This window comes from Leptopilina heterotoma, unplaced genomic scaffold (assembly GCF_015476425.1).
Source record: "Leptopilina heterotoma isolate Lh14 unplaced genomic scaffold, ASM1547642v1 Lhet_228, whole genome shotgun sequence".
NCBI lineage: Eukaryota > Metazoa > Arthropoda > Insecta > Hymenoptera > Figitidae > Leptopilina > Leptopilina heterotoma.
This window is the reverse complement of record NW_025110946.1, coordinates 635,003-662,500: the sequence shown is the minus strand read 5'-3', so window position 1 is coordinate 662,500 and position 27,498 is coordinate 635,003. Positions and strand designations below refer to the sequence as shown.

At 25.8% G+C, this 27,498-nt stretch overlaps 3 protein-coding genes across 8 annotated transcripts in view; 1 reads left to right on the top strand and 2 right to left on the bottom strand.

Moving 5' to 3' along the window:
* Nucleotides 1-15,966, bottom strand: part of LOC122502425 (poly(U)-binding-splicing factor half pint) — a 23,582-nt gene extending 7,616 nt beyond the window's left edge. For 2 of the 4 annotated variants that reach the window (XM_043612467.1, XM_043612465.1), the window contains exons 1-4: nucleotides 15,788-15,966; nucleotides 14,629-14,680; nucleotides 12,668-12,733; nucleotides 6,872-7,032 (exon numbers count right to left, since the gene is read on the bottom strand). In XM_043612467.1, coding sequence (XP_043468402.1) covers nucleotides 6,872-7,032; nucleotides 12,668-12,733; nucleotides 14,629-14,680; nucleotides 15,788-15,808 — 300 coding nt within the window. In that variant the 5' untranslated portion in view covers nucleotides 15,809-15,966. Of the gene's footprint in view, nucleotides 1-6,871; nucleotides 7,033-12,667; nucleotides 12,734-13,012; nucleotides 13,859-14,196; nucleotides 14,347-14,628; nucleotides 14,681-15,787 lie in introns of all 4 variants that reach the window. The other 2 variants (XM_043612469.1, XM_043612468.1) reach the window with 2 other exon arrangements.
* Nucleotides 15,967-25,037: 9,071 nt separating this feature from the next.
* Nucleotides 25,038-26,794, top strand: LOC122502426 (SET and MYND domain-containing protein 5). Its single transcript, XM_043612470.1, has 5 exons — nucleotides 25,038-25,205; nucleotides 25,394-25,686; nucleotides 25,760-26,075; nucleotides 26,141-26,318; nucleotides 26,380-26,794. The coding sequence occupies exons 1-5, from the start codon at nucleotides 25,167-25,169 to the stop codon at nucleotides 26,712-26,714; spliced, it is 1,161 nt and encodes a 386-aa protein (XP_043468405.1). The 5' UTR covers nucleotides 25,038-25,166; the 3' UTR covers nucleotides 26,715-26,794.
* LOC122502427 overlaps nucleotides 26,700-27,498 on the bottom strand; it is a 30,375-nt gene continuing 29,576 nt past the window's right edge. The window contains exons 6-8 of one of the 3 annotated variants that reach the window (XM_043612472.1): nucleotides 27,289-27,453; nucleotides 27,020-27,202; nucleotides 26,700-26,820 (exon numbers count right to left, since the gene is read on the bottom strand). In XM_043612472.1, the coding sequence (XP_043468407.1) occupies nucleotides 27,064-27,202; nucleotides 27,289-27,453 (304 nt within the window). In that variant the 3' untranslated portion in view covers nucleotides 26,700-26,820; nucleotides 27,020-27,063. Of the gene's footprint in view, nucleotides 26,821-26,896; nucleotides 27,203-27,288; nucleotides 27,454-27,498 lie in introns of those variants that run through there. The other 2 variants (XM_043612471.1, XM_043612473.1) reach the window with 2 other exon arrangements.

Sequence of the window (27,498 nt, the reverse complement as noted above, 5' to 3'; positions counted from 1 at the left end):
CGTTCGGTATTTTCAATATTAAAAAATATAACATAATTATAAATAAAATAAAATATAAAATAATAATAAAAATATAACAGAAATAAAGGATTGTGTTAGAAAATAATGTAGATGGTGACGCTTTAAAACGGAAAGTGGACCGACAAAGCAATTTTAAACGTACTATCTACCACATAGTGCACTTTTCATGTATTCTCCATAATTTTTGGATAAAAAATGTGCACTATCTACAGTTTTATTATAATAAATAATTAAAATTAATAATTTTTTTTGCACCAATGAAAAGAGTGTGTCCGAATTAGTCAAGAACATAAGTTTGTTTACAACATTTTTAATTTTATTAAAAGATCCAGATGCAAACGCGTTTCCTTCAATATCTCCGAATGAGCTAAAATGTAGATATAGGCCAGTCGGTGAGTGCAAAAAGTGCACAAAAGTGCAACTTGAAAAGTCTCAATAGTTTCTTGTAGTTTGGGGGCCCTATATAAGAGCCCCATGACAAACAATTCTTTTCGTACATATAATTCCATTGAATTCAAAAAAATATTATAACAAAAAAAAATTTAAATTATTTTTATATAAGTGTGTAGCATCGTTGTATTGATAGTTGAACAGGCGTGCATATGTCAACCTAATGCTACAAGCTTATATATAATTAATTTTAATTTTTTTTGTTATAATATTTTTTTGAATTCAATGGAATTATATGTACGAAAAGAATTGTTTGTCAAATGTTATAAATAATAATTAAAAATTTTTCGTTAAAAAATTTTTTGTTTTTATTATTAAAAATATTGTATTTTAAAAAAATATAAAATCATTTTTGGATTCAGCGTAAAACAATACATCAAATTAAAAAAAGGATCATTAAAATCGGTAAATAATTAACGAAGTTATGACCATTTTTGCAAATTTGAAAGGCTGAATTGAGTTGTGGCGGCGAGAGTCACGCTCCTTCGAGTACCCCCACTCCGACGTTCAGAGGTTGAAAAAAGGATACATTTACTTTTACTTGATATAAATTAAAAATAAATGCACAAAACCTTATGTCCAATTTTTTTTCATAAAATACATACATTGAACTATAAGTGGTATGAATTGCAATTAAAAATATTGATAATTAACTACACGGAAAAAATAAGTTCAGCAGATTTTACGAAACTAATTTCGCACTAGCGGATATTTAAGATTCCTAGACGAAGTTTTTCAAAAACCCAGAAACTTTCACTACTTTAAGCAGAACAATTGTCGAGAAACTGCAACCAGTGTTGTAATTTATAAAACAAGCTTGAATGTAGAAATGTTTCGTATTTTCTGGTGAACATTTTATCAGAAAATGGTAAAAATGTTTCGTGCAATCTAAAAACGCGTGGTTTGAGTTTTCACTTCGCTGTCTATCGTGAATCCTCGAACACAGAGTTTCGTTAAATTCTATACGGGGTGTACCAAAAGTCGCGTTATAAATAGATATGTTGAAGTTTGTCTCGTCGCGTCGGTATTAACTTGTCTGCTGTATATAGAGATAATATGGAAGGAAAAAGAGAACTGCTTTACCTGCCGGTAACATTTGGATAATTGTTTTCTTTTACGTATTTCACATTTCATTGTTCCAAATTCGTAACATTTTTTATGTGCTTTTGTAATCCAAACTTTTAATTATTATTAATTTCTTTTAATTTACAGTCCAATAAATTTTATAGTTTATCATAATATTTACCGATGACAATATATATATTAATTTCTCAAGTTTTAACTGTTATTACTTCAAATTTTAGACAATTTAATATAAACATTTTTTGAGTTTGAATTTAATTTTGAAAATTTTTTGTCAATTTATTTATAATTTAAAATTAAGAATAAAATTATTTTCTAAAAATTGAAAAATTTTATAGAGATTTTATAACTAATTATAATCAAAAAATGTTATTTTAAAAACCATAAAATATTTTGTATAACTTTTAAAAAAATGATTTTTTTAAAAATTAATATTCAGTATATTGACATTTCTCACAAGCGCAGTTTTAATCTCCTCAGTTAGTATATAAAGAAACTCAATTCTTTCAATACAAGTGCGAGTTATATTGTATGTGCGTTGCGTCAGAATTCGTTTATATGTATGCGTATTTCCGTTAAGTTAGTGTCAGAATAAAATAAGCCAATCCAAGCGAACCATTGCGTTGTAGAGTGCAGTCACATGTGTCGAACCAATCATCTATCTCCTATAGAAGACGAGAAAAAATGGTCTTGAGAGCTCATTGGTACATTAAGAAATTCTTTTTTCTGCTTTATTCGTTTTTTTCTCCGTGAATATTTTTTTCCGTGGCGCATGCGCTTCAGGCTAAACATTTTACAAAACTCTTGAATTAGAACGTCCAACCGATCATTTGTGAATTCCATAGAATTTTTTTTGAGTTTTCGAGAAACGCAGTCATCATATATTACTATTGATTCTGTTTTATCTTATACTAAACTCCTCTCCGTATCCGCTATTCCAAAATTAGTTTCGTAAAATGTACTAAATTAATTTTTTCCGTGTAGTCAGGAATTTTTTGAAAAAAATAAACTAACTCCCCCCTCCTTGAAGCTAGGTCGGATTTTTTTTTGGAAAAGTTTTATGAAAACGAATGAAATTTAATTCCCTTTACACCAAATCGATAAAGTGAAAATTGACTGAGTTATTCCATTTGTTTATGTCAAAAAAACATACCCTTTTTTAACGTCTATTATTATGCACTTAGATAAGAAAAATCAATTTCCCATTTAAATGGAATCAAAGTTTGACTCCTAAACTGTACTCTCGAAGAAAAAAAAACGAAATTCGCAGGTCCATAAGTGGGGAAATTCTGTTGAAAAATTTCATGTTTTTAGTTAACAAATGGAATAAAACATAAACTATTTGTCCGATCGAGTTGACTTTTTTTTTAATTTATTCAGCTTCGCAAGGAGAATATTCCTGGTGAGTTGTAAACAAATTCAATAATTATTAACAAAGTTATTAAACAATTAAAAAAGTGCTATTTTTAATGGTTTAAATTCATTTGCAACTAAACTAATTAACCTTTTTCAACGTATGACCAATCATTTGAAAGGTATTTTTAGGCTCTACAACTTTCAATAACAACTTTTTCCTCTAAAATTTAACCGGAAGCAAGGGTCATCGAAAAACTACGTTTCTCGAACTTTGACGATTGTTTACACTATTTTTTGCAACCGGAAATCGAGAGCAAACCATGGGGCTCTTATATGGGGCCCCCAAACTACAAGAAACTATTGAGACTTTTCAAGTTGCACTTTTGTGCACTTTTTGCACTCACCGACTGGCCTAATAGTGTCTTTTTTAAAAAGGACGGCAGTAATGTAAAATAAGAGTTGTTGTAAATAAAAATTCGTATAAATAAGAATTCATTTTAATGGAAAGTACCATTAATGGAAATTGTGTTAAATGATGATTCTCATAAATAAAAATTCGAGTATTTATAAATTTGTTAATGTAAATATTCGGGTCAATTTAAAATCGATTAAACAAAAATTCGAAAAAAATGAAATTCTGCTAAAAGAAAATTCTAATAAATGAAATTCAATCATTTAAAACTTCTAACTAATGATTTCTAGAGATTATTCATGCGTCCCAATTTTGCTATTTATGGAAATAATTGAATTCTTAAAAAGAATCTTTTTACAGTTTCTAAAAATAATTGAATTCTTTTGACGAATTTTAATAAAATTTTTAAGAATAATATGATACACGGAGAAAAAAATGCTGTTGAATCAATGACATATGGGTTTGATTCATTGAATAGTGTCATAACGGGCTGCCTAACGTATATGCTGTTGTTTTGAAAGCACCGATTCTAATGATTCGATAGTATCACTTTCTTTGAAACAAAAGCATATTTCTCAAATTGACAGCATACTATGTTAATTCGAAGGTGAATCCTTTTGAATCAATAAACAAAATTTTTTAATTTAACAGTATATGCTTTTGAGTCAATGACTATAACTTTTAAATTTAAAAGCATCATTTTTATGATTCAAAAATTTGTACTCTTAATTTTTTTAGTTGTTGCTATCGATTGAATAACACCATACTGTTAATTCAATTCTTTTATGTGGTTAAATATATACCAACGATAAATTGAAAAAAGGGAATTTTTGTTCACATGTTTTTTATATACTATAATTAATTCTCACACCTTTAACACAACACTTTTTATACACATCTTTTTTTCAATTTTTCACACTAACATATACATCTTTATTATTATTTTCATTTTTCCCAACGGCTAAACACACACACACACACATACACATTCAAACACACTTATATTTTTTAGTCAGAAAAATACGGCTATTCCCAAGCGGTCACCCATCCATTTAGTAACCGCGACCAACGACGCTTAACTTCCGTGATAGACGAGAACCGCCGCGCTGCAATGTAATACATCCGCTTCTCAACGTTGGGCACTTACTTTGTGGTTAAATACCGTGCTCGAGATTTTTCGCGTATATAAGGGAATTTATATAGGGAATTTATATTTAACTAGTCATTAATTAATTAAAAGAATTTAAATAATACTTTTTTATATTGGAATCTCAAAAACGACAGGCTTAATAAACATATAAATATATGTGGGTAAGTATTTCAATAAATTTAGTACCTGTCAATGTCTCAAAACATAGTGTTCTTATTTTTATAGCATATGCTATAGGCAGTCCGCAATAGCACCACTCATTGAAACGAAAGCATATGCTTTCGTTTTCAGAGCGCCCTTCTTTGGAGCAAACAATTTTTCATTTGATTTAAATTTACACGCATTTTCTTCAAATTTATCTATTAGATGCTTCAAATGAATAATGTCAAAGAAGCAATAAATTATTCTGTTGCTATATATAGATGAACTATAGAAACAATTTGCACAATATAATTAATTCTACAGTACCGTACTTTTAATTTAAACAGTTTCATTTTTTCATTTTAAGCAATATACTTTTCGATTAATAAATGTGTCATTGAATCAATGACGGGGAATTCAATAGCATGGAGATATTTGATTCAACAGCACTTTTTTTTCAGTGTATGAAGAAAGGGAAGGAGAGACTTCGATATAATGGGGGTGACTCTCACCAGCCGGTTGGTGGTATCGCCTTACTTATATTTTTCGAGGAATTCGATTAAAATTGTATTAAAAATAATTGAAATTCTGCAATGAGTTTTACTGTTTATTTAAATAATTGAATGTATTGCAAAGAAATTTTTAAAAATAAAATTATAATTACGGTGACTAACTTCCTTTGATTATTTTCGAAAAATTTAAATAAAATTCTTTAAAGAATTTAATTATTTTTAATAGAATGTAAAGAAATTTCACTTATTTCAAAAATATTCAATTATTTGTTTATTAAAATTCAATTATCTTGAAACAATAGAATTGAAAAATTTCAAAAATCTTATTTTTCAGAATTTTCAAAAAAACTATGCGAAAATTCAATTTTATTAAAAAATTGTAAGTGTGTATCTTTTTTTAAATTAACTATGTAATAAAAATTTTAATTATTAATCTTCGCACTAAGAAACATGAATACATTAGAATGACTGTGACTCTTTATAAAATTCAATTATTTATCAATTATTAAATTAAAGTACTTTGAAAATTCGATTTGTTAAACAGTTTTTAATGAAATTCTTTAACAAATTTAATTATTTTCAGTTGAATTTCACAAAATTTCTATTAATTCGATAATTTTTTAAAAATTTATTTACATACTATATTTGAATCAGTGACTTATTTTTTATTAAATTAATTATTTTTAACTAATTCGAATTTAGTGAACAGTATAAATATCTATAAAAATTGAAATAGAAAGCGATTTTTTAGAAAGAAATAAATTAAAATAATAAACCTTTTTTTAATTTGGCGAAAAAATTCCCGGTTTTGCATAAAATTCCTGGATTATTCCCGGTTTTTCCAGGTCAAATTAAACACTGTACTAATAATAATAATAGTAATACTGTATTAAACAATTGTTCCTTTGTTAAATTTAAACAAAACTAAATTTAGTATTTGTTATATTTAATTCATATTTTATTATAAAATTGTTATCAATTACGTTTTTACATTTATTTTTCTTTCTGTTTTATATTAAATATAGGTTTTCATTTCAATCAAAAACCTACATTTTATTTATTAACTTTTTTGTAATTCAAAAAGTGGTGAAACATTTTCAAAAGACATTCATTATATTAATTAATAACATTAGTGGACGATTAATTAAATGAAAAGAATTATTTGCAGCTAGAAGGATATATTTTTAAGAGTGACGTTAAAAATGCAAAAAAAAAATCCAAAATGCCCCAGGAATTATCTATTAAAAGCTAATTATATTCAATTTCACTATAATGTTAGAAAATAAAAATTCCATTAACTTCTATAAATTATTCTCTCAGTTTAAAAAAAATTGAAAGAATTGCTGTAATTCTAATTTAAGATGTTCGTTTATCCAAACATTATTTACAAACTCAAAATTTATCAGTGAAATTGAATTGAAATAATAATAATAATTATATCTCAAGTTAAAAGTAATTTTTAAAATTTCACAAATATTGAGATATTAGGATAAAATTCCATTTCCTAAAATAAATATTCACTACCTACTTGGAAAATTTTAATTTCGAAAAAGAGAGTTTAAAAACGAAGTAAACTAAAAAAATATTAATAAAAATAGATGTTACGATATTATTTATAAATTGATTACAGTCATTAATCAAATTTGAAAAAAGATTTTGTGACGAATGACAAATCGAAACACTGAAATTTGAAAAATTACACGAGAGTAGAATAATTAGTAGAAGAATTTGAAATGTGAAACTTACCTGTTGTTGATGAGCCAGTGTTTGTTTCATGAGAACCATTTTTATACTTTGCTCCATGGCATATTTTTTGGCTTTATTCACGGTATCTTGTTGTTCAGACGATATTTTCGGTAGTCCAGCGCCCAAAATTCCAGGCAAAGTAAGATACTTTGCTCCAGGACCTAAAAATAACATTTTTTAAATTTAAAGGATTGGACTCACAAATCTTTTATTACTTTAATGTTTTCAATTAACAAGAAATCAGATCTTATCAGCAAAAACGTCCACTAAATTATAGAAATCTACATTCAATGGAACTTTAATGAAAGAGACTTCATTACAATTTTTGTTGTCACAAAAAATTAATTTCATCACAATTAAAAAAAACCTATATTTCTAACAGAGTATCTAGCGAATTATCATTTTCAAATTCCCGGATGTTAAACCATATTTAGAGACAGGAACTTTATGCTCTACAAAAACTTGTAATTATGCTGTAATTATGCATTAAAAATTAGAATTAAGCTCTTAAAAGTGTAATCTTTGTTTCTTGATTGACAAACAGAAATATTACCGCCAGTTTTTAAATGTTGATTGTGATTTTGTTCGGCAGTATTTATGGGATGTACATATTTATAAATTTAACCATTTTTATTAAATAAATTATTTAAAAATACAATATTACAAAAACCTTCTATTCATACTAATTCAATGGACAAGTTTTGGGGCCTTTAATTTTTTTTAATTCGTCAGCACGAATTCAATGCATGCCTTGGTCATTTCTTACGAATGCGAATTCGTTTGCACAACTTCAGGCAAATTGAATCGAATTCAATCGAATAGACAAAGAGCTTGAATGAATCCCGCTTTCTACCAAAAATCTTAATTCATTTCAATCCATTTGAATTAGTTTTTTTTACTGGGATGCTCAGAATGAATTATGCTGCTCTAGGACTAAATTATGCTTTTCAATGCTTTTGCAAATTGCAATTATTTATGATGAATAATACTTTTTAAACCATATTAGCCATATTATTTTCGGATTTATTATTATAAATATTAATAACTATACTATTAAAATATTAAGATTATCGGTTTCAAAAAGTCAATATACATCTGTTTTATTTAGAAAGACAGGGTGTCTACTATTTTCGTTCAACAAAATTCCAGGTTTTTTCCCGGCTTTGTCCTAATTTTTCCCGGTTTTTATTCTCATCAAATTTAAATTTATTTCATTTCGAACATAAATAAATCTACAAATGGCTTCCAAAATTTTTATTACAGTTTTTTATGAATAATTAAATTTATTCTTTTCAAAGAGTTTCTTTAAATTTTTTGAAAATAATGTTTTTTTAATCATTTTAATTAAAAATTTTGAAAATAATTGAATTCAACAAAGAATTTTTTCAATTTTTTAAAATAATCTTGTCTGTTTATAATTATAATTAAAAATTTGATTAATTCAATTTTATTAAAATGTATTGATACTAATTGAATTTCAGCAAAGAATTTTACTATTTATAAAAGTAATTGAATACTTTCAAAGAATTTTTATTACATATTTATGAAAATAATTAAATGTTTGCGTAGAATTTTATTAAAATTTTTGAAAATAATTCAATTGTGGAGAACAATTTAATTATTTATAAAGATAATTGAAATTTTATCTTAACAATTTTGCTATTTATGGAAATAATTGAATTCTTAAAAACAATTTTTTTTACAGTTTCTATAGAATTCAATTATTTCTATAGAAATAATTGAATCCCAACAAAAACATCTTTGATGCAAAAATTTCCGCCAAGTAAAAATTTTGGAAATGTCGAAATAATTAGTAAAATAAAAGTTTACCAAGTAAAATTTGTAACGAATGTATTCAATTGTATTCAATTGTAACAAATGTAGAATTTAATTTAATTATTAACATAATCAGCTAATGAAATCCAATTGTTCGTCTTAATAAAAAATTTCTATTTGAAGCAATTTTAAGATCTTGGCGTCAATACTTTCATTAATTATAAGTTAGAAACATTATTGACGCCAAGATCTTAAAATTGCTTCAAATAGAAATTTTTTATTAAGACGAACAATTGGATTTCATTAGCTGATTATGTTAATAATTAAATTAAATTCTACATTTGTTACAATTGAATACAATTGAATACATTCGTTACAAATTTTACTTGGTAAACTTTTATTTCACTAATTATTTCGACATTTCCAAAATTTTTACTTGGCGGAAATTTTTGCATCAAAGATGTTTTTGTTGGGATTGAAATACTTTTTGCATCATAATTAAATTCTAGGGTCTTTTATAAAACTGTTTAGTAGTTCAGGCTCTACATTTATCTAGATGTCAAATCCAATTTTTTAGAGAAAAATATAAATATTTCAATATTTGGATTTTTGTAAAAAAAATAAAATTTTTTGATATTTAGACAAACGCAGAGACTAAACTTCAAAACGGATATGTAAAATATTCTAGAATATTATTGTTTGGATTAGAATCTGGATATATATTGCAGGAAATTTAAATAGACTTTGTATTTATTAAAATATTTTGATTTTTCTATAAAAAATTGAATTTTTCGACATTTAGACAAACGTAGAGACTAAATTACTTAACAGATTTATAAAATATTCTAGAATATTATTGATTGGAGTATAATCTTGATATATATTGCAGGAAATTTTAATACATTAAAAAGTTTAGTCTCTACGTTTGTCTAAATTTAATTAAATTTTATTTTTTTTAGAAAAATCAAAATTTTTCAAAAAATACGAAGTGTATTAAAATTTCCTGAAATATATATCGAGATTTTAACCCAATCAATGATATTATAGAATATTTTACACTTCCGTTTAGAAGTTTGCTCTCTACGTTTGTCTAAATGTCAAAATATTCCATTTTTTTGAGAAAAATCCAAATTTTTCAAAAAATACGAAGTATATTAAAATTTCCGGAAATGTATATCGAGATTTTAACCTAATTAATAATATTTTAAAATATTTTAGAAATCCATTTAGGAGTTTACGCTCCACGTTTGTCTAAATCTCAAAAAATCGATATTTTTTCGGTTTTCCTAGTTTAAATTCTATAAAAGTATCAAAAATATTCAAATAAACTTGACAGAATTCTTTCTTTTTTGATTCTTTATCCAACAAAAAAAGAATGAGGCAAATCGGTTGAGATTTACTTATTTTTGAAAATAATTGAATATATTGGGAAGAAATTTTTAAAAATAAAATTATAATTACGGTGACTAACGTCCCTTGATTATTTTCGAAAAATTTAAATAAAATTCTTTAAGAGAAATTAATTATTTTAAATAGAATGTAAAGAAATTTCAATTATTTCAAAAATTTTTAATTATTTGCTTATAAAAATTACGGGTTTTAGTGGGTCGGGCTGGCAGTAGGTCGCCAGTTTATTAAATTAATTATGTTATTTATTTTTATATATTTCCTTTTGTTTTATTATACCAACCCCACATAACCTTGGAGAGCGGAATCCTAGGTATCTGTAGGCAGATTTCCCAAAATTCCCTAAGCAAAAATAAAAAAAATAGATTTGAAAAATTTCAAAAATCTTATTCTTCAGAATTTTTAAGGAGGAATGGTATACCTAATCGGGCCAAAAGTTTGTGACATTTAGGGGAATTTGTAATTTTGTTATTTAAGCTACATATAGCAGTTTTTCTTATTGAAATCATAAAAGTAAACATCAATGAATATTAAAAAGTATATATTAAATAGGGAAAAGATAATAAATTAATCAAATTAATTTTTTTTATAAAAGCAGAAAATAATTTTTGTAACTGTCTGTACGAATTTGAAACCTAAGAAAATAAAAGTTACTGAAATTCTCTCAAGATTATTTTCGGATTTATCGAGTGTTCTATTGCAAACTTTGAAAAAATGCTATTATTACGTATATATGTGTCTTATTATGCTGTAATATTAATGTTATTAATTATAAACATTGTCAAATAACAATTTGTAATGAGCGTTTAATCGTGACAACCTCGCAATGCAAATAGTCTGTTTTTTGATCGTTGGTAACAGTGTCAAGTGTTATGATTTGCATTTCTGTGGTTAAAAATAATGAAAATTTGTCATTTTTGGTACCTTTGACGCCATCTCTTGGTTCTATGTACCACTAAACAGCTGTCACATGTGAGACTTTATATACAGTGTTGCCACGTTTTCTCTGTTTGTCTGTCATAAAATTAGTTTTCTTCCAGAAACTAATTAATTACTTTTAAACTAATTAGTGAATAAAAAAGAACCTTCGTGATTAATAAAGCTTAAATCTTGACCTTCAGGATAGAATTTTTACAAAAAATTCTGATTGTTTTAAGTATAAAATTTTTAATGATAAAAATGCAAATTCGTGCTTTCTCCATAAGAGGTAATGTTAAATTAAATAATTTATAACTTGTAAACTATTTAGTGAAAAGTTCTGAAATTTGGTGGGTCATTTTATTATATAAAAGCAAATCATTTCCCAAAATATCAAAAGATTCTGAATGTTTTGAATTTCTATACCATTCCTCCTTAAAAAAAAATTTGTGAAAATTCAATTATATTAAAAAATTGTAAGTGTGTATCTTTTTTTAAATTAACTATGTAATAAAAATTTTAGTTATTAATCTTCGCACTAAGACACATGAATATACATACATTAGAATGTGACTTTTTATAAGATTCAATTATTTATCAATTATTAAATTAAAATACTTTGAAAATTCGATTTGTTAAAAAGTTTTTAATGAAATTTTTTAACAAATTTAATTATTTTCAGTTGAATTTCACAAAATTTCTATTAATTCGATAATTTTTTTAAAAGTTATTTACATACTATATTTGAATCAGTGACTGATTTTTTACTATCATATTAATTATTTTTAACTAATTAAAATTTAGAGAACAGTATAAATATCTATAAAAATTGAAATAGAAAGCGATTTTTTATAAAGAAAGAAATTAAAATAATAAACCTCTTTTTAATTTGGTGAAAAAATTCCCGGTTTTGCAAAAAATTCCTGGCTTATATCAGGTTTTTCCCGGTCAAATTAAATTCCCGGTTATTTCCAGGTTTTCCTAGATTTCACGGTTAGTAGAAACCCTGAAAGATACATTCAATTTGTTTGGGTACCTATAAAAATTATTTTTGTTGATAAAATTAACAAAAACATATGTATCTAATTTAAAAAAAACCTACATTTTGTAAATTTTAGTAAAAAAATAAAATAAATATACAGAATGAATAAAAAAATGTTTAGCCGAATTCGAAATGAGGATTCTACACTTATAAAATATAAATATGTCGTTTTCTTCTAGTAATCGTTGAAAAATAAGACTTAAATTTTCTGTAGATTTTAATGAATTATCGGAACCTTTTTAAGAATTGATGGACATTTTTGAAATTTTCTGCCAATTTCCCGGTCGCTAGACCCCCTGCTGAATTCTATAATATACACTGAGAGACCTTTGGGTCAGCAGCAGACTTTCGATAGGCTGCTACTGACCATTTTGGAGGAACGCTACAGGACTATACTTTTGGGTTGCTGCGGTAAAATCTTGGGCGCGTGACAGTCCCAAAGTTGTTCAGCTCCAAACCAAAGGCGGCATTCCCACTACTTCGGTGAGCTGCTCACCAACATTTGGGACTGTCACGCGCCCAAGATTTTACCGCAGCGCACCAAAACCATAGTGGAGCTGCTGTCACATACGTTGTTCCGCTACAATCCCAAAGGTCTCTCAGTGTAGAAGAGAAAATAATTTTATTTTAGTTAAATAAAAATGCTTACTCACCAGCGACAACCTGTCCTGTTTGATTAAGATCGTAAATTGGTCCTTGCAAGTAGTCACTAGCATTTCCTGCGAAGAAATAACTGTTTAATATTTAAATTTTAATTAACAGCAAAATTTTTCCATACTTCATCCATCACACATCTTTATGAACCGTGTTTTTTAGAATTCAAAAAAAGTATTTTTCTGTGATGGAAGAGGTAAAAACCAAGGGCCGACCATTTGTTTTTTTATAATAATTCAGTGAAAGAATTTTCAGTAATTTCTTTGTTAATCTTTAGTATTTTACATCTCTAGATTAAAAAAATTCTAAAAGCGACATTATTAAAAATAAAATTCTTTACTAACTGTTAAAGATGTAAATCTCTTTCTATTTGAAGCCATAATGTAGTGTCGGTGTTTCACTCGATAAACATATAATGAACCTCAAGTTTTCAAACTGTTATTAATCTGTAAAAGTTTACAAGTTTTTTGTTTTGTTTTTTGGTCGAATCAATTTACCCTTGTTTTAGAAAGGAACGGACAAAGAATTGAATGTAATTTTTCTTTGCCGAGGGGGAAAATTTGCCTAAATGGGGATGTAAATTATACGATGCCCTCGAGCAGTATCCACAGGCGGCAGTTCCTCGAAACTGTAAGTTTAAAGAAATTAAAACAATCAAGAAATCAACTTTCTTTCTTTCTTTTTGTTGGGAAAAATTGAGAATCAGAATTCTCTTTATTACCCAAGCTGCATGCCATGAAAAACATATCTGAGATGTACTGCAACAAACGAAAGTGTTCACGGCTGAAATCGGTAGATTTTCAAAAAATGTTGGTAGCTATTTTTTCTTTTTTCAAAATTAGTTTCATCTAAAAATGGTGAATCCGATTTTATCTTTTCAAGCACTACGAAAAGAAAGGCTAAATTAGTATTTAGCTCCGATTTTTCTACACATTTTAATACTGAAATCAGCTCTAATTTAGCACTTTTCTTTTGCAGTGAGACCAATTACCTACATGACACGACCTATTTGGACTTTCAAGTTTGACTTTTTACTTTTTTACAGACCAATTTGTTTCTGCTAGTCTCTGAAACAGAAATCAGAACACGTTGGTAACGCAGCATGAAAATTTTGCCGTTTTTCAAATTGGAATATTTTGCATCAGGGCTGAGGAATTCCCGAGACAGGTGACACGGGTGACACACGATATCTGTAAGCACAAAGCAAAGGAGAACACTCTCAGTGCATTCTTTCTGTGCCAATTCCTAAAACGTTGCCTTCTCCAACCTAATACTTGTCCTAATACTTTATTTTTCTATTCAAGCAATGGCGATGTTTTTTTGTTCTTTTAAAAGAATCATTTCATCTTTTCATCAACTCTTACCTGCTTAGTTTCCAATCTAGATATTAATGAGTAGAATAATTGTCACCACCGCCTTTTCTAATTAGAAGTCTCTTTCACTTGACTTTTAATGGAAATGAAATTTTTTTAAAGCAAGAGAGACTAATAATTAGCAAGACTGAAAATCTCTAACCTAAAATGCTAACCTATCAATTATTTTTTTGACTCAGTGTCAGTAGGAGTTTGTTTTTGTTTTGTTCAACGTATGTAGCGTTCTCTTTCTTTGCTTGGCGCACGCACATGATCACAGCTCAGTCGAAGGCCACAGAATCTGTACTGTCTCTCCGCTGTAACATCTCAGAACAAAAGGACAACCATACATTAGTTTTATTTAGGGCCAACGGGTCGGGTCGCCTAACATCCTAACCATGAGACAACAAATACGAGCTAACTTTTGACTGCCTAACAATTGAGAAAACTTGTTTCTTTTTCTTCAATTCCATTTTCAACATAAATTATTATTCGCGTTCTGCTTCTGCATTCGCCTTTTTATCCATCTGTATTTTTTCTCTTTCTTTTTTTAAGTACAAATTTTTTTTTTCTTTTCAAAAACATTTTTATTTGGACAAGTAAAATACCTTCTGCTCGGAATTTCTTGCTTGGTGATTCTGAATTGTTTTGTGTGGACATCTGAAAATAATAAAAAACAATCATTTTATTATATTTAGGCAATCATTCAAGTTTTTCAGTATTTGTCCTTAACCCTCCGTCACACACCTAGGGAGGGATTCCCTCTACGGTTTCAGTATTTTTTAAATAACTTTTGTTTTCCTCATTGCAAAATATAATCAGTTTCTATACCTTTCGACAATTTACTCCTCAACACATTTCTAAAAAAACATTTAGTTTAAACATAATTAATATTTAATTATGAAGCTGCAAAGCCAGAAAAAACTCGAAAAAGTGAGGTTATGTTAAATAAAAAAATCAAGTTTCCAAAACATTTTTTGTTCCACTGTTGGTTAATGACAAAATTATATTATAAATATAATTAAAATGAATTGTTTAATGATTTTTTTGCTTATTTGTTAATGTTACATTATTTTTACATGTCAAGTGGAATTCCTTCGAAGATGTGCATTCGTGTAATTAATTTTTATTTTTGAGACCGAAAATTAATTTTATTAATTTTATAATTTAGAATAATTTACTACATATTTGTAAGTTTGTGTTAAAACTAAATTTTTGTTGATTCCTTTGTTTATGTTGTAATGTTGCTTATTTTACAATGTGGTGAGGGATTCCCTCTAAACGTGTGTAAAGTCGTAATTTTTTCCCATGTGTGTGACGGAGGTTTAAACCAAATTCAATTTTCATATTTCAAAAGATGAACAATTTCTCAAATTTTAAATCCTACTGTTTTATTTCTTTAAGTCAAATTCGTCAAATTCGTCAAAGTCGATATTGTGCAGAGAAGAAGAATAATTTTCTAAAATAACAATTCAATTTTTATGGCAAGAAAAACGTAAATCACGAAAATCACGAAAATCAATAATCACAGTGACACCAAAGTGAGATCGAAAATAGACTGGGAAATAAAAATACTATACATTAAAATGTAGTAGTTAAAATCAAAACATTAATTAACAGTGCTTCAAATATTATTAGAAACTACTCTAGACAATACATTTTTTTTATAAAATTAAGAATGCAAACGTCGCCATTACTGTAACGAAATTGGCTAATCTGTGTTAAAAAATCAAAAGCTGTTTTCAGAATAGAAAATAATTATCTTACCATTGATATTGTACCGTTCATTTTAGCAGTTGTTAACTGCTCGACTTTTGACACTATTATTTACACTAACAATAAATATAAGCGACGATTGTTTGATTGTAAATACAGAAATAATTGTAGAGTCAATCCTTTCCTTCTTGACTGTCGTGTATCTTCCGGAAGTTGTTAGCACTCAGGAAAGTTCTTACTGCCAAGTTCAAATGAACTTCTAAATTCAAATGACAACATATTACTTATTTACTTAAAAGGTAAAATTCCGAAAATGAACTTTATTAATAGAATTAATTATTTAATTTGCAACTGTTATGTTTCAACTTTGTGAAACAAAGTTATAGAGTTTAAAAATATTTTAAATTACATTATTTAGTTGACTTAATGGAGCTCTCACAGCTCTGCCTGCCTGCGCAGGCAGTAATTGGAGTAAGAGAGAAAATCAATTAGAGTGAAAGAGACAGTAAATTCAAATTTAGAGACGCCTTATTTTGGCCTAAATTCTAAAAGTTAGAAAAACCATTTGTTAGAATTTCAAAAGTTAGAATGTTTATTTGTTAGAATTTCCAAAAGTTAGAATGTTTATTTGTTAGAATTTCCAAAAGTTAGAATGTTTATTTGTTAGAATTACCAAAAGTTAGAATGTTTATTTGTTAGAATTATTAAAAGTTAGAATGTTTATTTGTTAGAATTTCTAAAAGTTAGAATATTTATTTGTTAGAATTTCCAAAAGTTAGAATGTTTATTTGTTAGAATTATTAAAAGTTAGAATGTTTATTTGTTAGAATTACCAAAAGTTAGAATGTTTATTTGTTAGAATTATTAAAAGTTAGAATGTTTATTTGTTAGAATTTCTAAAAGTTAGAATGTTTATTTGTTAGAATAGCCAAAAGTTAGAATATTTATTTGTTAGAATTTCTAAAAGTTCGAATGTTTATTTGTTAGAATTACCAAAAGTTAGAATGTTTATTTGTTAGAATTATTAAAAGTTAGAATGTTTATTTGTTAGAATTTCTAAAAGTTAGAATATTTATTTGTTAGAATTATTAAAAGTTAGAATGTTTATTTGTTAGATTGTCCAAAAGTTAGAATGTTTATTTGTTCGAATAGCCAGAAGTTAGAATGTTTATTTGTTAGAATTTCCAAAAGTTAGAATGTTTATTTGTTAGAATAGCCAAAAGTTAGAATATTTATTTGTTAGAATTTCTAAAAGTTCGAATGTTTATTTGTTAGAATTACCAAAAGTTAGAATGTTTATTTGTTAGAATTATTAAAAGTTAGAATGTTTATTTGTTAGAATTTCTTAAAGTTAGAATATTTATTTGTTAGAATTTCCAAAAGTTAGAATGTTTATTTGTTAGAATTATTAAAAGTTAGAATGTTTATTTGTTAGATTGTCCAAAAGTTAGAACGTTTATTTGTTAGATTCCCCAAGTGTTAGAATGTTCATTTGTTAGAATTTTTTTTGAGCAGCGAGTTTCCTTTCTATGTTACTGTTAGGCCTTAACTTCATTTACCATTTGTCCCAACAGTGTACAAGATTCTTCGTACACATGTTAGATGGAGCCAGAAGTAGTATTTACTGTATTTAAAGAAACATATGCTGTAGCAATTTTTTGATCTTGACAGTATATACACAATTTACAAAATATTAGTTTTTAATGAAAAATTCTAATACTATATGAAAAATATAATATTTTCCAGATAATAATTGAATGCTATTATTTAACTTTATATTTTTTGCCTCGTAAAATTTTATGTTTGTGTATAATAAAACTATATTAAAATGCTTTTAATATTATATATGTGACATCATAATGTCAATTTGACACAATTTTTTTGTCAAATATTTTCAGAGTTTTCTAGCGACTAAAAATGGTTAATTTAAACAGAACGAGTGATTTTTGAGCGAACTTTGGGTAAACTTTTTTTTTCTTTAGACAATATTAAATCGCAACAAAAATATCTTCGATGAAAAAAGTTACGCAATTCAAGTTTATATTTGTCCGAATTATAACTTTTACTTGTTAACCAATTAATGCGGGGTTGCCACAAGTCAGGGTAAGACAGGGAAAAGTCAAGAATTTTTAATAAAAGTACTGGAAAAAATTAAATTTTTAGAATTTATTAAAAAATTCGGAATTTTTGGGTCTTTTTTGTTTGCCTCATAAACTATGAAGTTGACAAGAATTCTAATACAAACCCTTCAATTTTTTCTATTTCTAACAATAATTTCTTTTTATGTAACTTCATTCTTGAAGAACTATCAATTATTATTCATTAAATAATTTATAAGTAATAAGTTTACTTAAAAATATCAAAATTAATTAGATTTCAAAAGAGTTGCGTTCACAACTTTATAAATAGATAAACTTCAAAGGTTTCAATTTGAAATTTTAGAAAATATCAATTATTCAATTATTTTCAAAAATTTTCCTCATTTCCATTATTTTTAATATTTACTATTTTAATAAAATTTTCCAAAAGAATTCCATTACTTGAACAAAATTTTAATAAAAATTTAACAGGAACTCAAATACTTACCAAATTTTTATAAATTTCTTCGTATATCAATTCAATTATTTTTATTTTTTTAATGAAGTTTCTCCAAAGAATTCAAATATATTCAGAGAATTGAAAAAATAGTTCTGAGAAATTCATTTATTTCGAAAAATTTAAATAAAATTATTTTAAAAGTTCTATTATTTTGAAAAATTTTGACAAAATTTTTTACAAGATTTAGTTAATTTAAAGTTCTCCTATATACAATTCGATACCTCCATGTATTACAATCCTATCTTATGGTGAAGGTTAATACAGTCCTATCTTGCGGTAACGTTCTATACAGTTCTATCTTGAAGTAACGCTTTATACCATTCTATCTCAAATTTTCCAATTTTGCGTAAGAGCCAAATTAAAAGTAAATTCCATATTAAAAATATTAATGACAGTTTGATATTCATAAGATAATTTTTATGTAATTCTTTAAAGATTTTTCTATCATAATATACATAAATAAAACACAATTATATAAAATCAAGCCAAGAAAATGCATTCTTAATACTTCTACAAAGGTTAATTAACCTAATTTTATGACAGGTTAATATTTCACGGGATAGTGGAATGATAAAAATAATGTTGTTAGTTTTCTTGTTTAATTTTAATTATCAATTATTATTAGTTAAAATAAACGTATCATTTTTATGAGTTTTAAGTATAGATACAAATATTTAAATAAGTAAGTAAACGAGGTTTTGATTGTAGAAAATTTTTACACAAGTGAGAATACAAATAGAATAATAATAAAATAATTTTAAAATCTACATTATTTTACTGTAATAAACGTTGAAAACGTCACTCCAATATAGAATTTATAAGTATGTTTCAAGGATTATATTATACTAGTATTTTATTATATATTTCACAAACGATAACAAGATTATAAATTACAATATAATTATAATAATAAAAGTATCTGTAATATTAGTCAAAATAGTCAATCCGAGTCTGAATTCGAATGATCTCAATTTCTACGTCAGAACAAGTCTCTCCTGGTGTAAGAAAAGTTAAAATAAAGCAAAATTAACAGATAAAATAATCACTTTATAAATTTATATATTTTTATTATTATTCAGTAAAGAATTTTTTCCTGATGGCATACTTAAATCCAAAGGGATATCCATTTTCTACCTTTTGTTCTTTTTTGCTTTTCTAACACGATTATACGAATCACATGTGTATATTTTTTTTGACAGATACAAAAACAAAAGAAAGATAGAACACTTTTACTTGGAAGATAAAACTTGTTATTATTTCTAATTACTGTTTTTTATAAATATCCTAATTAATATAACTATTTTAGGTGTTACCATCTAATACAGAATATTTTCTTCTATAATTTTATCAAAAAACTGAAAAATTGAAAATTTTGAGATAGAATGGTATAAACCGTCACTTCAAGATAGAACTGTATAAAACGTTACCGCAAGATAGGACTGTATTAACCTTCACCGTAAGATAGGATTGTAATACATGGAGGTATCGAATTCAATTATCTTAAATATACAATTCTTCTTCAGAATTTAATTATTAATAAAAAAGTTGAATAAACTTCTTCTCTTGAAATCAATTATTTTCATAACTAATAAAATTTTTCTTGAGAATTCAATTATTTAAAAAAAAATTTGATAAAATGCTTTTATAAATTTGAAAAATGAAAATAAAATTGGTCATAGAATACAATTATTTTCGTAAAATACAACATTCTTCCTAGGAATACAAATAAATTTTTATTTACATTGTTCAAAGGTAATTAAAATTTAAAAATTATTATAAAATAATTCCAATAATTAGTCAAATAATTAATTTTCTGAAACTAATTGAATTACTCAAAAGAATTTTTGTATAATTTAAAAAAAACTAATTAAATTTTTGATGAATTTGAATTAAAAATTTTGAACATGATTGTTTTCCCCAAAATGTTGAAAAATAATTCTAAAATATTATTATTTTTGTATGTATTTGAATTTTTGGAAATATGTTATTGAAAACACTGAAAATATTGAAAAAAAGTATCAATTTTCTTAATTTCCCTGACAAAAAATTTTTGTCATGAAATTTTCTAGATTTTACTGACAAAAAATTTGTTTCCCTGACATCTCCCTGACTCTACTGACGTTTATCCGACCGGAAATAATTTGTAGATTTAATGATAGTTTTTTCGATTTGAAAACAAATACAAGGTGATGAAGCAATTCTGACTTCATATTCGTTTTCAGCGGGTAAAAATACTACAAGACATGTAGATCTGATTTAATAAACAGGCCACTTTTATTTTTTTGTGTACCTTTGTTAATGATTTTCAATATTATTAATGCTTCTTTCTTATTTGGATATTATTCGATAATACTCGACTTGTTGTCGCAATATCTTTTTTAAGAAAGGATTAAAAGAAAATTAAGAAAGTTTAAACAATTTTACAAAAGTAGACAAAATTTTATTCAAATCATTATCTATTATTAATAATGAAACAATATAAAAGGATTATAATTATAATTTTAATGAAAAACTTTTTGCACCGTTGTGTAAGGAGTTTTACAAAACGGGCACTTTTTTGTTGGAGTATTTTTATAAATATTCCAGCATCTTTCGCAAATTTTAAAATGTCCGCATGGCATAAATAAATGAGTGGAATATAACGTCCAACAAATGCAACTTTTTAAAATAAATTGTGTCTGTTAATAATTGTAATCAAATATTTAATTTTTTAAGTTTATTAAAATTACATTGAAATTAGAGCTGTGCAAAATTCGAACCAAACAGAGTTTTATTCGGTTTTGGACGCCGAAATGTCGAATGTCGAATATTCGATATCCGAACTGGGCTAGTTCGAATGGCGAATTTTCGACATTAGAACTAAGCTAACTCGAATGTCGAATATTCGACCTAGGCGAAAAAATTCGAACAGTTCGGTTCGAATTATTTTGCACAGCTATAATTGAAATTAATTAAATTTCTGAGGAGAATTTTATTATTTATAAAAAATAATTTAATTCTTGCGATAAATTTGACTTCTTATAAAAATAATTGAATTGTATCGAATAATTTAATTATTAATTAAATATTAAATTTTTTCAGAAATCAAAGTTTCAAAATGCCATGCGGACATTTTAAAATTTGCGAAAGATGCTGGAATATTTATAAAAATACTCCAACAAAAAAGTGCCCGTTTTGTAAAACTCCTTACACAACGGTGCAAAAAGTTTTTCATTAAAATTATAATTATAATCCTTTTATATTTTTTCATTATTAATAATAGATAATGATTTGAATAAAATTTTGTCTACTTTTGTAAAATTGTTTAAACTTTCTTAATTTTCTTTTAATCCTTTCTTAAAAAAGATATTGCGACAACAAGTCGAGTATTATCGAATAATATCCAAATAAGAAAGAAGCATTAATAATATTGAAAATCATTAACAAAGGTACACAAAAAAATAAAAGTGGCCTGTTTATTAAATCAGATCTACATGTCTTGTAGTATTTTTACCCGCTGAAAACGAATATGAAGTCAGAATTGCTTCATCACCTTGTATTTGTTTTCAAATCGAAAAAACTATCATTAAATCTACAAATTATTTTCGGTCGGATAAACGTCAGTAGAGTCAGGGAGATGTCAGGGAAACAAATTTTTTGTCAGTAAAATCTAGAAAATTTCATGACAAAAATTTTTTGTCAGGGAAATTAAGAAAATTGATACTTTTTTTCAATATTTTCAGTGTTTTCAATAACATATTTCCAAAAATTCAAATACATACAAAAATAATAATATTTTAGAATTATTTTTCAACATTTTGGGGAAAACAATCATGTTCAAAATTTTTAATTCAAATTCATCAAAAATTTAATTAGTTTTTTTTAAATTATACAAAAATTCTTTTGAGTAATTCAATTAGTTTCAGAAAATTAATTATTTGACTAATTATTGGAATTATTTTATAATAATTTTTAAATTTTAATTACCTTTGAACAATGTAAATAAAAATTTATTTGTATTCCTAGGAAGAATGTTGTATTTTACGAAAATAATTGTATTCTATGACCAATTTTATTTTCATTTTTCAAATTTATAAAAGCATTTTATCAAATTTTTTTTTAAATAATTGAATTCTCAAGAAAAATTTTATTAGTTATGAAAATAATTGATTTCAAGAGAAGAAGTTTATTCAACTTTTTTATTAATAATTAAATTCTGAAGAAGAATTGTATATTTAAGATAATTGAATTGTATATAGGAGAACTTTAAATTAACTAAATCTTGTAAAAAATTTTGTCAAAATTTTTCAAAATAATAGAACTTTTAAAATAATTTTATTTAAATTTTTCGAAATAAATGAATTTCTCAGAACTATTTTTTCAATTCTCTGAATATATTTGAATTCTTTGGAGAAACTTCATTAAAAAAATAAAAATAATTGAATTGATATACGAAGAAATTTATAAAAATTTGGTAAGTATTTGAGTTCCTGTTAAATTTTTATTAAAATTTTGTTCAAGTAATGGAATTCTTTTGGAAAATTTTATTAAAATAGTAAATATTAAAAATAATGGAAATGAGGAAAATTTTTGAAAATAATTGAATAATTGATATTTTCTAAAATTTCAAATTGAAACCTTTGAAGTTTATCTATTTATAAAGTTGTGAACGCAACTCTTTTGAAATCTAATTAATTTTGATATTTTTAAGTAAACTTATTACTTATAAATTATTTAATGAATAATAATTGATAGTTCTTCAAGAATGAAGTTACATAAAAAGAAATTATTGTTAGAAATAGAAAAAATTGAAGGGTTTGTATTAGAATTCTTGTCAACTTCATAGTTTATGAGGCAAACAAAAAAGACCCAAAAATTCCGAATTTTTTAATAAATTCTAAAAATTTAATTTTTTCCAGTACTTTTATTAAAAATTCTTGACTTTTCCCTGTCTTACCCTGACTTGTGGCAACCCCGCATTAATTGGTTAACAAGTAAAAGTTATAATTCGGACAAATATAAACTTGAATTGCGTAACTTTTTTCATCGAAGATATTTTTGTTGCGATTTAATATTGTCTAAAGAAAAAAAAAGTTTACCCAAAGTTCGCTCAAAAATCACTCGTTCTGTTTAAATTAACCATTTTTAGTCGCTAGAAAACTCTGAAAATATTTGACAAAAAAATTGTGTCAAATTGACATTATGATGTCACATATATAATATTAAAAGCATTTTAATATAGTTTTATTATACACAAACATAAAATTTTACGAGGCAAAAAATATAAAGTTAAATAATAGCATTCAATTATTATCTGGAAAATATTATATTTTTCATATAGTATTAGAATTTTTCATTAAAAACTAATATTTTGTAAATTGTGTATATACTGTCAAGATCAAAAAATTGCTACAGCATATGTTTCTTTAAATACAGTAAATACTACTTCTGGCTCCATCTAACATGTGTACGAAGAATCTTGTACACTGTTGGGACAAATGGTAAATGAAGTTAAGGCCTAACAGTAACATAGAAAGGAAACTCGCTGCTCAAAAAAAATTCTAACAAATGAACATTCTAACACTTGGGGAATCTAACAAATAAACGTTCTAACTTTTGGACAATCTAACAAATAAACATTCTAACTTTTAATAATTCTAACAAATAAACATTCTAACTTTTGGAAATTCTAACAAATAAATATTCTAACTTTAAGAAATTCTAACAAATAAACATTCTAACTTTTAATAATTCTAACAAATAAACATTCTAACTTTTGGTAATTCTAACAAATAAACATTCGAACTTTTAGAAATTCTAACAAATAAATATTCTAACTTTTGGCTATTCTAACAAATAAACATTCTAACTTTTGGAAATTCTAACAAATAAACATTCTAACTTCTGGCTATTCGAACAAATAAACATTCTAACTTTTGGAAAATCTAACAAATAAACATTCTAACTTTTAATAATTCTAACAAATAAATATTCTAACTTTTAGAAATTCTAACAAATAAACATTCTAACTTTTAATAATTCTAACAAATAAACATTCTAACTTTTGGTAATTCTAACAAATAAACATTCGAACTTTTAGAAATTCTAACAAATAAATATTCTAACTTTTGGCTATTCTAACAAATAAACATTCTAACTTTTAGAAATTCTAACAAATAAACATTCTAACTTTTAATAATTCTAACAAATAAACATTCTAACTTTTGGTAATTCTAACAAATAAACATTCTAACTTTTAATAATTCTAACAAATAAACATTCTAACTTTTGGAAATTCTAACAAATAAATATTCTAACTTTTAGAAATTCTAACAAATAAACATTCTAACTTTTAATAATTCTAACAAATAAACATTCTAACTTTTGGTAATTCTAACAAATAAACATTCTAACTTTTGGAAATTCTAACAAATAAACATTCTAACTTTTGGAAATTCTAACAAATAAACATTCTAACTTTTGAAATTCTAACAAATGGTTTTTCTAACTTTTAGAATTTAGGCCAAAATAAGGCGTCTCCAAATTTATATGCTGCCTACTAGCTGTGAGAGCGCCTTAAGACGCTCTCACAGCTCTGCATGCATGCCAATGCATGCATAGTTGTCATGGTAACACATGAGAGTAAGTAAGTCAGAAAATTCAAATTTCATGTTTTTTCTCTCTTATACTCTCATGCTGGCAGTCCTGGCAGTAGAGCTGTGCGAGCGCCTTTACGTAGGCTTCGCAGGAAATGTGTCATATTTTTGTAGGTTATGTTTCAGCGCCAATCGTGCCGATTAATAACATTAACAATTGAATTTTATTTTATACACAATAAATATAAATATAAATAATGGAAGGCGTTCAAGTAAGAATAATAAGTAATGAAAAGGTAAACAACACGTCATTTACTTATTATTAAGATATTTATTTATTATTCGGTTTGAAAATTAAATTTTGATGCACTTTTAAAATATGTTTTGTTGCTGTAAATCTTTAATATCCTAATATTTTTATCATTTTTATTTAATTAATCGATTAAAAATGTTAGACCTTTAATTATTTTGCTTAAAATAAAAGGGCAAAGGACTTTTTGCACTTGGTTCTTTTAAAGAAGGTGATACAATATTTGAGGAAAAACCATTTATTTGCTGTCAATTCTCTTGGAATGCTGAATACGGATATTCAGCATGTGATAATTGTTTAAAACCCCTAGAAACTGCTGAAGAGAATGTACGTCGACTTTCCGAAAAATCAAATATTATTTTACCCTATCCAGAATGTTGTGAGACTAAAAGCGAATTAATCACAGAATGTGAATTGTGTGGAGTAAAATATTGCACTCATGAATGCAAAATTCAAGCATTACAAAGGTAAATTAACAAACGAAAAATGCTATATTTTTTCATTCATGCGATTTTAATAATAATTTTCCAAATTATCTAGATTCCATAAAAGTCTTTGTTTACATTCGAGAAGTAAGAATCATCTTCATCCACTTGTGCAATTAAATGACACGTGGAAACAGCTGCACTACCCACCGGAAACAGCAACTGTAATGTTACTAGCACGAATGGTTGCATTAATTAATCAATCCAATGATAAAGATAACATTAGATCAATTTTCTCTCAATTTTGTCATCGAACAACAAATGAAACACAAGAAATAGCACACAATTTACTTGGCGAGAAATTCGTTGGTCAAATTGATATATTAAGAAAGACAATGCAAAGTGTTTTAAATGCTGAATTTGTACAAGACGTAAGTTAACTGAATACCTCAGTATTTTCTTTTCTTTTCTTTATTAAAAAAAAAATGATTTCTAGTGGTTTACGCCAGAAGGTTTCAAAAGTTTATTGGCATTAGTGGGCACAAATGGTCAAGGAATTGGTACAAGTGCTTTTAGTCGATGGGTTAAAAATGTTACGAATTTAGAATTACCCGATGATCAAAGAATGCAAGTTGATAAACTCATTGATAAAATTTACGACGACATGGAAGAAGGTAATTAATAATTTTTATTTCATGGAAAAAATAATGATGAAGGAATGTAATTTGTTTTTAGTTGTTGGCACTTTCTTGAATAATGAAGGCTCTGGATTGTACACACTTCAATCAACAATAAATCACAGTTGCTTACCGAATGCCGTTGTTGAATTTCCATATTCAAATAGTACTTTAGTCTTGAAGGCAATTCGGGATATTGAACCTGAAGAAGAAGTTTGCATCGCATATCTGGATGAATGTCTCCTGGAAAGAAGTAGACATTCTCGGCAAAAAGCTCTAAGTTCACAGTATTTGTTTATATGCCAATGTGCCAGATGTCTAATGCAAATTGAAGATCCTGACGTTACTTCCGAAGAAGATGATGACGATGACCATGAAGATATGTCAGATTAAATGGAAAAATATGAATTTTTATACGATTCAATTTCAAAATCATTTATACAGATTTTAATAAACAATTTTTTCTATACAAATTGACCAATATGTAATTTAAAGTAACCTAAAAGAAATTCTTCATTCTATAAACTTAGAATTAAGGAAAAATAACATTTAAAATTAAATTATTATTTAATTCTAATCTACATAATTTTACAAAAATTTACAATATTGAAATGACAGTAACACATTTTTTATTAGTACAAAACGTTAAATTTTAGTGAACACAAGCGAGTTATTCAAAATAAAATAAAAGTGCTTACATTACATCAAATCATCAAATTGATTTGTCGTCAATAAACAAAATTCACGTTTCCTCTAAATTCATAAAATTTCTTCCAGATGTTGTCCATTCGGATAAATAAGCCGGCATTGGCAATGGAAGGATTTTTTCCTTTATTATATTTTGTATAAAATTATTGATGTTTACGCTTTTGAAATCCCATCTAAACACAATTCAATAATAGTTATTATTGGTTATTACCAAGAATAAATGAAAATAATATTATAATTTAAATTATTAAACACTTACGCAACATTGAAATTATCTTGTGATTTTTCGAAGGACTCTTCGTCATACCACGCTGAATTTGCACATTGTAATGCTAATGTTTCCACTTGGGGTGGATTGGGTCCGAAAAATGTTTCAACATATTGTTTTCTATTTTTGGCTTGTGTGAAGTTAATACCCGTACTCCTTGAATTGTAAATAAAAAAATTGTTTTATTAAACAAAGTGTGGA

What these genes read in the sequence shown, in the direction of transcription:
- LOC122502426 (XM_043612470.1), top strand. Translation starts at nt 25,167, where the DNA reads ATGGAAGGCGTTCAAGTAAGAATAATAAGTAATGAAAAG. An exon ending in GAATAATAAGTAATGAAAAG is followed by an intron (nt 25,206 to 25,393) that starts GTAAACAACACG and finishes TTAAAATAAAAG; the next exon opens with GGCAAAGGACTTTTTGCACT. An exon ending in ATGCTGAATTTGTACAAGAC is followed by an intron (nt 26,076 to 26,140) that starts GTAAGTTAACTG and finishes AATGATTTCTAG; the next exon opens with TGGTTTACGCCAGAAGGTTT.